The 17,352-nt window shown below is 39.1% G+C and overlaps 1 protein-coding gene across 12 annotated transcripts in view; it reads right to left on the minus strand.

Annotated features, from left to right (window-relative positions):
• The window catches only part of MCF2L (MCF.2 cell line derived transforming sequence like), a 173,833-nt gene that overhangs the window by 96,985 nt on the left and 59,496 nt on the right, over positions 1 to 17,352 (minus strand). The window contains exon 1 of one of the 12 annotated variants that reach the window (XM_009665457.2): positions 14,383 to 15,525. The exons of 9 other annotated variants lie outside the window; for them this stretch is intronic. In XM_009665457.2, coding sequence (XP_009663752.2) covers positions 14,383 to 14,503 — 121 coding nt within the window. In that variant the 5' untranslated portion in view covers positions 14,504 to 15,525. Of the gene's footprint in view, positions 1 to 10,003; positions 11,711 to 14,382; positions 15,526 to 17,352 lie in introns of those variants that run through there. 2 more of the 12 variants (XM_068926788.1, XM_068926711.1) reach the window with 2 other exon arrangements.

The following is a 17,352-nucleotide window of genomic DNA, read 5'->3' on the forward strand; positions in this document are numbered from 1 at the left end:
GCAACAGTAGCTCTTACAATTCTGTTGTAAATGATGCAATGTTTCTTGCTTTCCTTAAAAGTAGCTGGAGTACCATCTCCTGGAGATGAGCCATTAAATGAGATTTTCATCTTGCATTTCAAGAAAAAACAACAGAGTTCTGACCCACAATACTGTGAGTTGACATTTTAAAACGGTTAAAACCCAAATGACAAGAAGGAAAAAGACACTACTGTCTTCTTAACAGCTTCTTATTTTTCAAGCTGGTTTTTGTTTTGTCTCGTGATTTGGAATCATTGTGGTCAAGGAAAGCCGTTCAACTCACCAGGTCCCCACCCAAAGGAAAGGTGTGAAAAAAGAAAGAAAAAGCTTCAAGTAATCCTCAAAACATTATCTTAATTTTTCCCATTGCCAATCCTTTCAGCTTCTTGGTCTTCAACAAGCTCCGCAGTTTCCTCAAGAAAAGAGAACGCTTGCATCAGCAAAGGGTAAGCAAAGCTCATTTTCCAGTAATCAAAAAGAAAACAGCAGATAACACAATTAGGCTCGTTTCTTCTGGAGAGCCAGTTGGGAGAACTGTTTTAGGTTCTACACAGAAATTAATTTCCTTTTGCAGAAAGGAAATCTCAAGACAACAAAAGAATTAAAATCCTTACCCCTTGTGCCTAAGAGCACAATATTCTCAGTTAAATTTAGTTAATGTAGAAAAGACAGCGCTCACAGCAGTTACTCTGTGACAAGACGCAATATGCAATCGTACCTGGTCTTTTTACTTTGTAGATGCAGTATCATTCGGAAACATTACTGTATCATATAAAATGCAGTAATCCCTCTAATAAAACTCTGCTTAAAAAAAAAAAAAATCTAACCCTGCAAAGAGTTGTTAAAACATCCATGAACAGTTGCCAAGAAGGTACATAGCAGCTGTAGTTGTGTCCTTTCTCTATTCTCTGGGAAGCAAACAGGAAACATATACCCTTACCTGATTGTAAATCTCAGGGACTGGCTGCTTTTTATCAGCCTAAAGCAACAGATATTTTCCTTCTTTTCCAGTTTCCTGGGATGCTTCCTGGCCAGTTCAGGACATTAGTACAAAAACCAAGTTTTTTTTTAACAGTAGCATTACTTTCATTTTCCACATTCAACATTGGTACTTGTGCTATTACTCTATTTACTTTCAGCCTAGGTATGACAGCACAGGCATGGTTGTGGATTCAAACAACAAAACCACTCCTCAGCGAAGAGCTGTTTATTACTGTTAGCATCTGACTTCCCAGCACAGTATTTTTTAGCATACCTCAAAAACCTTCACACTATTTTGAGATGAGCAGTAACTAAAATAGATGCACCAGCCATGAAAGAAACGTAATTATGCAAACCTTTAGCTAACAAGGAGGAAAGACCTACAAAAAAAACTTTGCAACCCATCATGCCACCTTCTAATCTGTGACGATTAGAATTTTGCAATTAATAATTAACACAGAAAACAAAACTTGCAGAATTTCCCCTTCAGCAGTTCTGCGCTTGAATGGAAACATCTTAAGAAACATCTCAACCCCAAAATGCTTTTGAAACAGTTTTGTATTTCTTGGCCTTTACATAACAAAGAACAAACGTTTAAAGAGGGATGAAACGAAGGCTGAAGAGAAAACCCACTTGGTCTGACACGCGTACAGCAGCTGAACTAACGCCCATGAGTAATGCAGGAGTAAGGGACAACCTAGAAACAACCACCAACCATTCTTTCTATTCTTCCTCTTGTTGCCACTGCAAAAACTGAGTTTGGCTTCCAAAAGCTCTTCTCTTTCTTCCATTTTATTGCTGCCATGATGAGGGTCAGAGTGCTTAAGCCTCTCATAAAAATAGTAGGGAAGAATACTTCATAGCTCTGTACGTCCAGAAGGCTAAGGTGTAATACAACAGCTTCAAAGAACCATTATGTAAGAGCTGGTGGGTGCTTATTTCTTGCCTTTTTTTTTTTTTTTAAACTGCTGCCAGCCTGTAAGTCCTATAAGAAATACTGCACCACCTCTTACACACCAAAGCTGACATTTAATTTCTCTCTGCTTTTGTAGGGTACTCTGCCAACAGAATTCACAACCAGAACAAACTGATGCTTACATAGATGTTCTTCTACTTACCAGATGCATACCTGATTAGTTCAATGTAATTATTACTTACCCTTGTATTTGCACTGAAAGAAAAGCACAGGGCAAATGGATCAAAAGTAAGAGCACTCTTTGTAGTTCCCTGGCAGATAGTGGGGAGTGAATAAGGCTTCTTCAGCCTTCATTATTAAGGTTTCATCCTGCAGCCAAACTTTAAAATATTCAATAGCATCTTTTTAAGAGGCGAGATTTCATGTCCTTTTCCCAAATCCTCCCTCTCCTCCGTTGCTCAAACACAGGATATCTTGTGGCCCCTATTATTCTGATTCCCAAGTTAAATCAGTTCAGCCAATCCTGACATTTATACACCTTTTCAGGATACAGCGTAGACAATATTGATTGCAACAAATACAGATACCTAAGCAATTCAAAACCATCATAAAATAACCAAAGATATTGCTCAGACATAAAGAGAACAACAACAAAGTAATCTGTTAAAAGTATTAGAAGTCTCTCCCCTGCCAGCCAAGGGTTTGCTTATTTTCTGCAAAGAAATTCTATTCTTTTAAAAAGGAAACTGTGGGGCAAGAAATGGGATTTCTGTTTAAGAAATCCCCTGAACGAACTTCTTAACAAGCACTTGGGTAAATTAAGGTGTGAGGGTGCCACAAATATTCCATTTGGTTCCTTTCTGAGATTCTGGGAAAGTTTTCCAGCAGCTCTCAGAGTTCTTTCTTCTTCAGAATTTCTTCTCCTGCCCTACAAACAAATTTGATACAGCTTATACGTAAGCTGCATTCACGTCCCTGCTGTTATTTACACACAATTCCTTAGAGCAGGAAAAAAAACAAAACAAAACAAAACCCTATCTTCTTTTTAATCTCCCTAGCTTATTAGCTAGTGGAAGAAACAACAGCTCAGTTAAAAATAAATAAAAGCATGTATGTAAATTAGCCTCAGCCAAACAACAGAAAAACAGGACTCGGTTGAGTTTGTTTCATCTTTTCTTCTTCAGGCAAGAAGGCAGAAGCTCTGACTGTACCTGAGCAGGACGAAATGACTTGCAGCTCTATCATCAGCTCATCCAAAAAAGGCAGCATACGTTTGTCTGGCACCTCCTGACAGCTGACTAGTGTTTGGCTTCAGCCAGCCCAGCTGGGACAGCTTTAAAGAGGCACAGGTGCAGCCATAAGCAGTTGGCTGACAAGGAGCTTATGTAAATACCTGCTTCAGAAGCAGGTCTCTAAATCAAAGACAGCAGTGTGAACCAGCAACTGAGGGGTCTCCTGAACCCTAAAACGCTCAGAAATGGATTGAGATCTAATTTGAGCCAGTCCAACTGGCCAGTTCATGGAGCAACTCCACTGAAGCGATGGCCTCCTGTGCAACAGCAGGAATGAGGTGCTAAGCAGAATCATTTTGGCGTGCTCCACAAGTTAGCAAACTGTAATCCAAAGCCTACTTTGGCACGTTTCCTCTGTTCTTGTATTAGTGTTTTATACCATTTTGCCTCCTCTCACTTGCTTCACTGTTGGTATTACGTCCTAAAACATCCCTCCGTGCGTTTCCCTGAGACTGTTTCCAGATAGCAAACGAAATCCATGTTTTTTCCTGTCTAAAATAAACACAGTCACATAGAGGGAATTGTTTAAACGTTTTTGAACTCTCCAAGAGCGAACAAGCCCATTGTTCAGCGGGGAGACTTTGACGCAGCAGTGTACTAGCAGGACCGTGTTGTGCAGCTCCCATAAAAACCCTGTGGCCTGTGCGGGACAGTGGCTTTGAGGGCTGCGTGTGCTGGGACAGAGCATTCTCATTGTTTAACTGCAAACACTAACAATAGGATTTCCTAACTGAAAGAAGGAAGCAATCTAATGTGGAAAACAGCCGTTATTACTCTGTTTACAACTCTCTGTTCCCCCCAGAATATGCCAGGTTGCTTAATAACACTGAAGAAGGCTAAACTGATGTGACCTGAAATTGGGGTGAACGGCTCAAAACCCATCGGATAAGCCTGGGAATATCTTTTCTCCTTCTAAAATTACCTCATACTTGAAGAATGTCAGAGATGGAGAATACTACAACTAGGACTCAGAGCTCTTATGACTGTAAGAGCTTTATCCTCAAACCCCTGGACAAATTCCAGTTGTTTAGGTGGTAAACTGGATTTACTGCCACAAGCTGGCTTCAGCAGCGTCAGCAAGTTGATGCTAGAGTCCAGGGGAATGATCCTCAAAACAATCTCCTAACACCTTGAAACCTGAAGGTTCATTAGAAATGTTTCCAATACAGCTGAAGTCCTGTGCATACTTAGAACTGCAGGTAAGAGAAACTTAAATATAGAAAGAAATCCCACGAGCAGGGCGCAGAACCCAAGTTTCTCGTTTGGCAAGGAAATATGTTTTGCTCAGGGCCACTATGGCACCTCTTACGTTTTAAGCTACAATATTAAAGGTGGGTGCCTTCAAACCTCCTCTAATGTTTTTTATGGAAATAGCATTAGAGGGCGGGCTTTGTGCTGAACTCCTGCCTACAGGTGCCCGTTGCTCATGCTCAGAGCACGCTCACCAGACCAGGCTACCTCATGGCACATAAGCAGAGCATCTCCTAGCTTCAGGATCCCACGGCAGTTTAGGCTGCCAACTCTTGAGTGTGCCCAGGGGGAGACTCTGGGGCACTGCTGAAATTTTACTCACAAAGTGTTGCTACCTAGGGACCCAAACTGCCAAGTGAGGACTCTGGGGGTCCCTCTCTTCAGCTGGTGAACCCAACTTCCATTTACACCATTCTGGGTCTTTGAGCCTCGGTGGCTCACGTGAAGCTTAAGTATTACTGTATTAAGTATTGCTTACACAGCAGGTATGGCAAGTTACCTGAGCTCAAAGCAGGTCTCCTCTAGCACTGTAAAAAACTTCAGTCCCTCTCTCTGCTCATGTAAATCTTACAAATTCCAGTCTCATAAATAAAAAAGGCAATCTCTCCTTAGGCTATTTGAAAGATAAATGCATGTTTTATCTCACTGCTTGAGTTAGAAGATGACTAAATCTATATTCTATTTCTCAGATGGCTTTTCTGCCATAGGGCACTGTCGTTTCTACAAACTGTTTCATGTGTGAAGCATGAGAAGATTTCTTTGCAAGCAATATACATATTTCATTTGATCGAACTGGATACCCCTTCATGAAATAGTAAGTGAGTACTCTTTATCATTATTCAGCACATGCATCTGGAGACTGCTACATTTTATCTGATTCAAGTAACAAATCACATTGCATTTCTGTAAGCAAAGCATACCATTAAAGTGTTATGATTTTACTGACATCAGAGTATTTTGTTTCTCAGTTTTGAAGCAACTATTCTAGCTGCACAGGAAAACATTCAAAAAACTCAGCAGTTTGTTTTTTTTATCACTTTGAATGTTTTTCAATGAATCTATCCCTAAAATAACACCTTAACTGAAATTCACATTGCAACATCTGCAAAAATTATTACTACAACTTGCCTTGCAGAAGAAGAACATAATTTTCAATAGCTGGAAGTCAGAAAAATTCAGAGAAAGAACACATGTCAAATGTTATCAACTAATAGGGAAAAGTTTACATGGAAGAAGGCAGAGACCACTGATGCTTGCACTTCAAATCCTTAATCAACCTTTGATAGCCATAGTGGTTGATGATACCAAGACAGATAGCACAACATCTGTGCACCTCATGCACAGTCTAGTTGCAATGTAAAGTATGAATACACTACTGGAGTCCATGTGGTTTAGATGGTAGAAGCTAGAGAGTTTGATAAGGAGTTGAAGGAGAGTTGAATGGTTTTGGGCTTCCAGGAAAGAGGCATATTGAATTTCTGGTGCCCAAACCTAGCTATGACCTGCAGTACTGAAGAGGCAAAGCATCTCTAATATGAAAGAATACAGGTGAGTTCTGCAATTCCTTGTTTCATACACTAGTGCTGCTAAAAACAAGAATTGTCCTACCCATCCCTGTCCATTTTCTCATATCTACCTTTTAATCCACCAGAGATAGTAAGGATTAGGTAAGTGTTTGGCTTTTTTTTTTTAAATCATGAAAGCTTAGAACTTGAGGAGTAATTCTGCAACCCAGACTCACTGCATAAAACAAGTTGCTCACATTTCATGAAAATTTATGACTTCAAAGTCATAAAAGGAGACTAAAAAGGAGAAAAGGAGGGAAACAGACTGCATCTTTCCTTCAGATAAAAGCTTGAGAACTAACTAGGCCCACCCCACAAAACCAAAGGACATGCTTGAAGAAGCTCTTCAACTAGTAGTCTGACATCTGTTCACAAGAGCTGTATCTCACATACTGCAGAGATTTTTCAGGTGGTATCTCAGAGAAGTAAATCAAAAGGCAGATTCATTTAGAGAATTACTTGTGACTGATGCAACTAAGCAGCTGTGTTAAGACCGTCCACCTGGAACTCCTAATGATTTTTGGATTGCATTTCCATCCACAGTACATTGCATTGCAGTGTGATTCACAAACAACAGCAGTTGCTGTAAAAATAAACTGTCCCCTGAATTGTACTATTCACAGTTTTTAAAGTATATTCTTGACTGTCCACTCATATCTGAGATTCCTGGATCATTCACAAATATAACTTCCTTCCCGACTGTCCCACCAATTCTCAAGTGTTTGTTAAGTGGACAAAACTCCTTAGTAAAAGAAAACTAAACTATGCCCACTATCCTCTTCAAGATCCTCTTCTAACTTGCTCCCAAGGATTAACTTTTTTTTGTGGCCAAAGTTCTAAAACTGTCAAGGAACTTCAAAATCAGAGATAACTATAAAACTGACAAAAATAGTACGATTGGGCTGAGACTGACTGCATGCTGATGACAGGGCAGCTGAAAAATGCGCGCATTCACCTGTGAGGGAAGAGAGGGCATAACAAGCAGAAAAGGTTCCTCTAAAAGATTCCTGTAGGCACCAATAAACTCCCATCAGTTCTTTGGCCTCCCTCCAAAAGGAAAGAATTAAACTATTCAACAGCCACGTCATTCACCCAGACTTGCGTGCAAAGTTGACAAACTCTCGCTGTCAATGATATCAAAGACGGCTGAAAGATACTGAAGAATAGTAAGTAGATGCAAAAAATAAGGCTACCAACAGGCCTCATCCGTTTATTTTAGAAAGAACGCTGACCACCATGACTCAGGGAGATTCTGTGGCATGCTCGAGTCAAAGCACAAGAGACCGAAGTTGCGTGTGACGTTACCGTCACTGCTGACTAAAACAGAATCTCTTTTGGCTATATATATATATATATATATATATATATATATGTATTTTAATCACTGCATAAGAAACGAAACACACAAAAGTTCTGTTGATCTTCACTTTCTGCTTTGGAAAAAGAGGTAGTGATACCGAAATAGAAAAAAAAACTCGTTTAAATCAGGAAGTACTGGAAATCTTACAATAAAGTTGGCTCCTTTTAACTCAGCTTGCTTTAACAAGAGGCCGTGTATGTTCAACCTTTTCAGGTTAGTTTAACCACGGGGGTTAATTTCACAGCCATGTGGGAGGGACTTTGTTAAACACTATATGTATAACAGTAAAAGGAAGTAGTACAAGCCATCTTCTTAAGTCTGACTTGGGACAGCAAAACGGATTGTAACAGCATGAGATTGCAAACATCTTGAGAAAACAAGGAAGATAAAGGGAGTAAATAAAATTACATCGTGGCTCCAGGACTGGTTCTGCCCAGAGAGTAAATACCTTATTGTTGACAATTCTCCATATGGAAAAGCAAAGACATGTTGTAAGAACAGCAAGTCACTTCTGTCTTAAATTAGTGAAGTAAAGTATCTCTACTTAGTCATCAAGGAATCAGTAAGTATTTTTTTCTTCCACTGTTGCATTATGCTTTAAAATTTCCTTTCTGCATAAGGGCTCATATTCTTCAGCAGCCATAAAAGCAGGGAAAACATAACTTCCTACTAACCCATTAATGCCACATACAGCAGCACCTCTAATTAGGTAGGGATTTAGAACAGCACTGAGGGTCAGGAAGGCATTTTTTCCCCATTTCCAGAGTTGTGGGCACAACCAGTCACGTTTTGTTTTCCAAGGATTCATTTTTCATGTATACCATGACTAAAACATTTTTTATTTTTTCTCCATTCACATGGGTAACCTTGAATGTCAGACAACCTTAATCCTTTCAAAAGTTCTGTTCCTTGTAAGAACATTCATAGGTAGCTAACATCTTAGCGAACAGGAAGAAAAAGAGAAAATCCAATAGAAAGGTTAGAGTGGTCCAAGGGGAAAGGCAGCAGGCTCGGGGAGTTCAGAGTCAATGGATCTACTGGAACAGAGGCCTGCAAGCAAGTTCCTCTTGTATTTCTTTCCGATATGTATAACCCGTATGACCCCTAATCCTAGGGTTTAGGTTTTTCTCTCTTTCTCTTTTATTTTTTGTAAGAGAATTTGTGAGTTGCATTTATAAATGCAATGCTAATTTTAAACAATTACTTGGAAGGACTCTTAAAAGCCGTCATAAGAAGAGAGCAGATGTAGCGGCAGTAGTTTTCACATTCCATACACAGGGGAGGAAAACTAGAAAGAAATGACAACTTATTTATCGTTTCCACAAGTTTAAAAGACCCTTTTTAGAACATTCTATTAAATCATAAAAAAAAAAATTCCAATGGACAAGCAGCATATGACCTATTGTCCCAATGACTATTTTGCACTAGTTTTATTGAAGGAATCATCAGCAGGGTGAATAAAAATGGTGGCCTGTAAGTCAGTACCCCAAAGCTTACATATTCCTTCATTATTACGCACACAACTGTAGAACTAACACCTTTTTTCTTACAATTTGAGTAAGGCATCAGGTTTTTTAAATATTAATTTTAATAACTTTATCCTTTATAATATTACAATTTTATGTTATTTCAAAGGCAATTCAAATAGCTTTTTCATATAAGAAATGAGAAATAAGGGATTTCAGAGGTCTTACCATTGCAAGTGGGACCAATCTCAAAAATCTGTTGTTAATGTAATCAATTTTACATATTCCTCCTTTTTAACACAGCCTGTGTCTTATAAAGATTGTACAAATAACCTCTCAAATCATGCATAGCCTTGATTTTTAACTTTAACACGAAAAAATCAAGATTTTAAAATTAAAACACCCTATAATAAACAAACACAGAAAAAAACAGTGAAAAAGGAGGCAGGGTCCCCCAGTTTTAAGTCAGTCTACACACTAAAGTGGAGGAAGAAAAACAATGTTTGCCAACGTCATTGAATTGCTATCTCTGAACTGTAACAATCTCTTTTTCTGAAAACACAAACTGAAGATACTCCAGCAGCATAAACTGCCCTATACAATTCCGTGAGGATGCTCTGAAATTGATTTCTCAGGGAAGAAACAGATGGCCCTTGATGGACACACTTCTTGGTAACTTTTCTGACTGCTGCAAGGACGTCAGCTGTGACAACGTTTCTGCTGATGTGCTCCCTTTTCACTGGGTAACTCACTGGGCTGATAGATATTAAGGAGGAAAAAGCTTGACTTTGAAAAGAAAAAAATTCTATAAAAAGTCTCATATGAAAATTCAGATCTTTCTTCAGATTTTACTTTCTTTGGAACAGGTGGTTTTAAAAAACATCTAAACGCTACCATTCACTATTTAGACTCTTCAAGCAATACGGATTTTGTGAAGAGATGTATTTGCAACGGTCAGTGGCTATAAAAAATTACAGTAGGAAGACTCTTGAACTGCATGCTTTTTTGGCACGTACAAAAGATTTAGTTCAAAATGCTTCCTAGAACACCGATCCAAGTTACACACCTTAAACACCCCTGACTAAGCAGGCTGCACAGTTCATTTACATTTATGAGATCAAGCAGTTTATTATAAAGTTAAGTCAACTCACCCTGAGCCACAGAATCCAACCATGAACACCATTCTGAGAAAAAATAATAGCTCTTCATTTCTGCTACAGAAATTCTTCTGCGGTTCATCACGAGTGAAAATCATCAGAGAAAAAATCTTCCACTTTTCCCTTCCTCCGCTAAGAACAAACTCCCATGAAATGGTAGGAGCTCTCGCCTTAACTGAACTTTGTTCCATAAACGCAGCAGGTGGCACAAGATGACTTTACAAATATATTTTCCTCCAACAGCTCCATTGTTCTTGCAATTATCTCTTTAATTATAATGCTCTCCCCTCATGTCCCCACCCTGAATATTTACAGACTGCAGATACAGCCAGTGTCTGATACAGTATAGCTAGGCTATAGGCTCAGGCCCTCAACACATTTTCACTTATGTTAGAATGAACAAGGCTAAGCAAAACTGTTTTTCACTGAGACATTCAAAACGCTCTTTATCTGGAAGTACTTGTATTGAATTGCCCGCTCCTAGTTTCAATATTTCAGTGCAGTTTGTCACCTTTCCTATGGAGCCACACTCAACTTCTCTTCAACTTTTTTCAAGAAAACAACATGAAGACAATTCCAGCCAGGCAGGTAATAGGAGTCTCAAATATGGAAGCTTCAGATCTCAAATAAGGCCCTTTTCAGCACACGTTTGGCCAGCCAGCAAATGAAGGTGTGACTGCAGCAGGAATAAACACAGTCTTAAAAACCCAGACCAAATTAGCACGGGCAAGAAAGTCGTAGTGGCAAAGACTTTAGCACTGACCAGAACTCTCAGTACTTACCCCGGTACTAGGCAGGCTTTGGCAATGCTGAAGCCTTCGGATACATTGGTATGTCTGCCCACACTATTTTCATACATTCAGTCTGACATCTGTTCAGTCTGACGTTTCCTGCATCCATAGATTTTGCTGTCCTGCTTGTAAGTTACAGGCCACACTCTCTTCCCACTCAGGAAAGCCCAATGCCCAGCACAAATACTCATATGACCTCGAGAAAAGATGCACCATATCTCCATCCCCTCAGCTGATACAAAAGATGTACAAGTGTGCTTCTTTCAGGCTTCTCTTCATTATCTGTGGTAGATTGCCCAGACTGTGGAATAATCAGGCTTTGTCTGACTCTGTTACTGCAGCATATATACCAGTATGAGATACCAATGTTATAGCACTGCCTGACTGCACCTTGTCAGAGAACTTACTTATTTGGATTGGAAGGACCCCAGGACATGGACTATCTCTTCGTTCTCTACCTGCCTGTAGAGCACACAGGAGAGCAGACTGCTACTGAGCCTCCGTCTTCTTCATCAACCTGAATCCAGTGCGAAAAGATGCAGACTACAGGATGTATCCAAAGATGCTCACAGTCCCCACTAATCACCACGTAGACTGAAGATGGACGTCTCCAGAGCCTCCACTTCAAAAAGTTTTACGGATCTTCATTCAAGCTGACCTGCAGTTCCTCTTTGCTTACAGGAAGAGAGAGCAGAAGAGAATCTCAAAGGATGGTCTATTCTTGGCACCACTCCAGGAAGCTCCTTACAATGGGCCATAGCAGGCCAGCACTCTGGGAAAACCTCCCCCATGGACGGGAGACAGGTGTCCCCACAGGAGACTGCTTAAAGCCATGTGTTTCCAGAGCTGAAACCTTCCACAAACTCTACAGCTGCTGCCCCACCTATGTACAGTCAGAGACACAGAAGCACGCAGAAGATGTACTGTCAGCAATGGAGAAGCTGTAGGAGGAAAACGCCAGCTCCTTCTGCCTAAGGGGAGGCCCAGCTGTATTTGTATACAGCAAATATACAACGAAGGTTCAACCACTGCAAGGGCATGAAGACAACGCAGCCGCCCCTGGGGAAAGGACACCTGCAGTTTCCCACTTGTAGAGAACAGAGGAAGGACGACCAGGCCAAAGAGGACAGTACCAACCTATCACAACATATAAGTAAATATTCTCTTCTTCGTTAAAATGAAAAGCAAGAGAGAGATTTGACAGATTCGATGAAGCATACAGACTCTGGGAGCCAGGATAACTTCCGTTTCTTATATATATATAAAGTAATGCAAAATCAAATACATGAACTAGGACATTCATTATTCACATAAAAATTTCTATAGTTATTTTAATGTGTGGGGAAGGACCAAAGTGACAGCGACCAAAACTGCTCTCAGCAATTTTCAGAGATGCTAAAGAAATGAGAACAGCTTCGTGGGATTTTAGGACAAGAGGATTCAGTGGCTTAATTTTGTCATGGGAAGAAAAGGGATTTGTACATGATGAGATTCACAGAATCACAAGTAAATTTACTTTATAAATAAACGTTTGCTAAAATTTTAATTTTTCCTAGTGCAGTTAAAGGATAGAAATGTTCCCAGGCTGTACTATCTTTCATGTTCTATCATCTAAAACCTTGATCCACATACTGCGTAACTTTTGGTCTGAAACTTTGAATGCTAATTAGGGGCTGCCACCAAAAAGATGGGAAAACTCTTATCAGTGCAAAAGCCCACAAAGTGTCTTTGACTAAAAACAATGGAATAATTCTTACTGGATACATAAGGTTAAAAGTAGAACCATATAATTGCTTTCCTACTGTCAACATAAAATGGGTAACAGGAAGGAAAGGAAACTGTGTTTTTGCGTACTTGAAGACTTCAAAAAGAAAGACTGCAGCACAATCTAAAGGAGTTTTGGAATAATAATAGGGATGCGTGGGAGAGAAGAGAGACACTTTCCAAGACAAACATGCCTTTTTCTGACCATACATATAGTAAAAGGAACCTGTAAGTAGGAGATGATTGTATAGCATTTCAAGATTTATGTAAAGGATCAGAGTCTGAAGGAAATTTGGCTAAAAAGAGGAAAATTTTGTATATTAGGATGTGTTCAATATACTTAATTTGAGTTTTTCTCCATGCAGTCAAAGCTTTGCCTACACTTGGGATTAACCCCATTTCATTCATGAATGGTGCCCAAAATTCAGAATTACATAAAATTAAAAAAAAAAAAAAAACTGATAGAAGTGGCAGCTTTTACGGCTACACTTTGAATTTACACCAAGGACTATTATGTGACTATTAGGAAGCGATGGCTGAATTCCAAATAAAAGTAAGAAGGAAATTGGAGGAGGCTTTGTTTTGTTTTGCAAGACTGCATCTCATGTGTTTAAAACACAGTATTTTTTTTTCTGACTTTTCTTTACTGTGATTATTAGCAATTAATATCACACTTTTCTTTTGTCTGAGCTGAATGTTGTCTGAGCTGATTAGTTGTTAAATCTTGACAATTTATTAGCTAGCACTCCTAAAGGCACCAAACCCTGGCCTCAAGAATGCCCAGAAGTGGTAAGTCAGGAAAGGTGGGATCTTTACATTTTTGAAGTTATCAAGAAACAATAAAGAAAGAAAACCTTTTAGCTTCATTTCTAACAAAACAGATGACTGAAGACTGAGTGAGGACAGTATAAAAGAAAGTGTGAGCAAGAAGAACCACTAGAGACGCATTTTCCTTTTCCTAATTTTTTCCAAGAATAAGTGTCAAAATCAAAGAAGGATTGTTGAAAAACTTTGAAAAATATATATTTATTATATTAACCAGGTAATTTAAGAAGAAACAAACAAAATCTTTTTTTTTTTTTTTTTTTGCACCACTAGGTCATTGTAAGAAAGGATTAATTAATTATCAAAACATCTGCTTCAGCTTATGTCAGCCAGTCAGGGTTAACCTATTTCAGTGAAAAACTCCAACAAAACACAGCTTTACTAAACACAAATATCATTTTGAGTAACACTAGCATTTTGTTATACCACATACTGTACAAAGCAAGACTTTGGGGTTGAATAAATGATAACAAGTTTTAAATTTAGTACATTACACTCAGAGAGCATAGGCTTCCTGATTTTGTGAGTACAGTTAAAAATATTTTTGTAGTGCAATTAACTACATTTTTAAGAGTGGAACACTAATGAAGTTCTTCTAAAAATAAGTATGGAAGGGAATTTGGTGTAAAGCACGCAAACCTGTATTTGTCAGATATTATCATATGCCTGGAACTGCCAGGAAAACCAGAACTGCATGCACATATAGTGTTTTTCTCCTGTAAGAACCGATGACTGAGAGTAATCACTAGCCATGAATAATATATAATACGGATAAACTTTTTTTTAAACTGTAAGAGTCACTGGATCCCAACATGAGAATACTTTGAGATAAAATACTAGCTCCTGCAAGAATCATCACAGCTGAACAAATAAGTAACTCCAATACTAGACTACTTACTGCTCACATTCACCTCACGTGCTACTCAAATTTAAGTGCAAACATTCTATGTAGATATAAATTACAATGTAGGATCACCTATATAGTCACCTCACCAGAGCATGTTTGGCGTGGATTATTTCGTGAGTGCCTTCTACCATGAAGGATGTGGCTGATTCTTGGTAGGATCCTAAAATTACTTTCACGTCCTTCCCTTAAAAAGCGGCGTTGAGACATGGATGTGTATCCCTGTATCTTCACCAAGTTATTCACCAAAGGAAAGAAGATCAGCTCTTCACAATTACACTCTTTTGATGCAAGGAAAGATACTGTGATTTTGTTTTTTAATGTCAACAGAACACAAAATTTCTTTGAGCAATTCCAACACTATCAAAAATAAAAGATTAAAAAAGAGATTTAAAGACCTGGAAACAGGTACAGTTCAGTTATTTGTATCATATGTGCTTTTCCTCAGAAACCAATACCTGGTTTTACTACAAAGAAAAAAGAAAAATCGGGTGCACTTAATGGACAGAAAAGGCCAAGTTTCTACACAAAGCTAAAAGATCCTCTCACTTTCTAGTATACCTCGCACAGAAGGTACAACATCTTGCTACACATTACAGTCTGTTTTCTCTTCTTCGGTGTGAGTAGTACAAACAAAGAAGGCACAGCTTCTCACACAGGCAGGTCCGACTAGCAGATGAAATCTTCAAAATAAGTTTAAAACCATGTATTTGTCAATGTTTCATCCAAAAGAACTGTAGCCATTTGAAACAACCCTATGCTGTTTTCACTGACAAAAAAAAATAATCATTCACAAAACATCCAGTTTGTTAGTTCAGTTCAACCACGTACAGTGCTCCACAGTCGTTTTTTGTTCCAAGTAACTTCTCCTATTGGCTCAGTCTTCACATCCTTCTCATTAATGTGAGGAGATGTTCAGTAGTTGCAAAGAGGCATCCTAGGTTTTTACTGAAGAAGGGTGCTTGAAGGTCTTTCTCATAAGCTCACAAATCAGCACTCGGACAGGCAGAAATCTAATACTGACACTTGCTGCATTTCCTATTTCTGTGTTTGTATTCCACAGGGGTCAGCACTACGCTCATGCCAGCAGATTAAAAGAAAATACTGGTGCCACTACAATGCTGTCAATTAAAAACTGCCCTTCTGTTGATTCACTCTAAGTCAGAGTTTTATTCTCTACTCTTCTTCCTCTCCCTAAGTTTGCACAGAAGAGAACTGAGCCTCTCAAAGCTAAAGTAAGTTTCCAGAATAAGCAAGCAGAACGGTCTCACTAGAAAAACTTGACTCTTCCTGGGAGTTAAAAAACAACTAATAGGAAGGAAGGGAGGGGAAATGAATCCCAGGCTTTCTTAAAACCTATCAGGAAACTCTACACTGTCTGCTCCCCCTGTCTCTTTCAGTGTAGGAAAGAGAGGAAATTGATAATACTGCTTTACTTGGCAGTCAACATTTTCCTCTCAATTCTATTTAACTATGTCCTGCATGGCTACAGATTTACCATTACCCCAATATATACCATTACACACATCAAACTGAAAAAATGTTCTGACGTATGATGTACCAACTCTTGGCATTCTGAAAGCAAATTAAAACTACCAACCTTTCCTGAAGTCACAAACAAATATTAATAACTTCCTACAAAATACCGACCTGACTGTACCTTGCTAACGGAGGAGAACCATTAGTCTTAACTTGAAATTGTTCAACTTTAATTACTGGCTAAAGTGACAATCTTAAAACGCAATGATCAAGAAAAGACAAAAGCAATCCAGGACTGACACGTTTTGTGCAAGTATCACTTTTTTTCCAAATCCATTATAATAAACATACGGACCTGCATAATACAGCTGTGCTACTAATCCGGGATCAAAGGCCTATCAGGTGTATTTAAGTAACAGAGGAATTAAAAGGAAGGAAGGGAATAGCCTGGTGGAAAACCACCATGATGCACTCTTCCCCTGTACTGTTTATTCAGGGTTCAAACAAAAGAGGATGGAACTGAAATAAGGCAGCGAAACCACAACATCAGTATCTGACAAAATTCCACAATTTCTTCAGCTGCTCATCAGTTGGGGACACAAAGTAGTAGTTCTGATCGGTCGCAGTGAAACAGTAACATCTGCAGAGACAGCAGTGCAACTTGCTCCTTGCTGCTCAGCTTCTAGGTGGAGGCCTCAAATATGACCAGGAAATGTGTGCCGCTGATTGCCAGCCACCTACGCTGTCCTACCTGCCAGCCTCCTGCGCGTTCAGGGCTTTCGAGGCACACTAGCCTCGTGATCGAAGGCACCAGTCTAGCAATTGAGAGAAACACCAATGAAGCTACAAGTTTTCTTTCTGCAGCTGAGCCACCAGCCAGAAAAGTGATTCTTTGTCCTCACAGTGTTCGAGTGTGCAGTGACACTAATGGCACACGGTTGAAATCTCACCAAGAATTCATGCGGAGGATTATTACACTGAAGCAAAAAGACTTTCTCCTTGCTTTCTTCGTGTGTCTAACGCACGCAAAGGATTGATGACATGAGTTGTAAAGTTGTTAAGTACACAAAACCCTGCTGAAAGCTAGCCATTAGCTACATCCTTGCCCATAAAACTAGCTTTTAATCTTCTTTCAAGCACTCAAATTTGTGCCTAGAAGCAAAGAAATTAATCACAACAACGACTATGGTGGTGTGCAATCAGAAGGAAACAGATGGTGTAATGCAGTGTTTTCCAAACAGCAGCAGCCTCTATCACCAGGAAAATAATCTGAATATTTTCCCTTGCTGTTGGCATTGCTATAACAAAAGCTCCTCTTAGAAGGATTTCTTCTGTGCTCTGTACGGCATCAGTAAACTACTTAGCAGTTTAAACATGGTAATATTCTTTGAGCATTAATTGGCAAAACCAACTAGACTGAGCCTGATCTCTTTCATGTCACATAAATGGTAACATCCAACATAGATGAGTATCTTTTAATGACTACAAACAGCTTGACGGGATTAACAAAATCATGGCATTGAATGAGGCCTCATTTTTCTCATGCTTCATTTCCAGGTCTGTTTTTGATTGCTGTTATA

The sequence above is a fragment of the Struthio camelus genome, chromosome 1, assembly GCF_040807025.1.
Source record: "Struthio camelus isolate bStrCam1 chromosome 1, bStrCam1.hap1, whole genome shotgun sequence".
Lineage (NCBI taxonomy): Eukaryota > Metazoa > Chordata > Aves > Struthioniformes > Struthionidae > Struthio > Struthio camelus.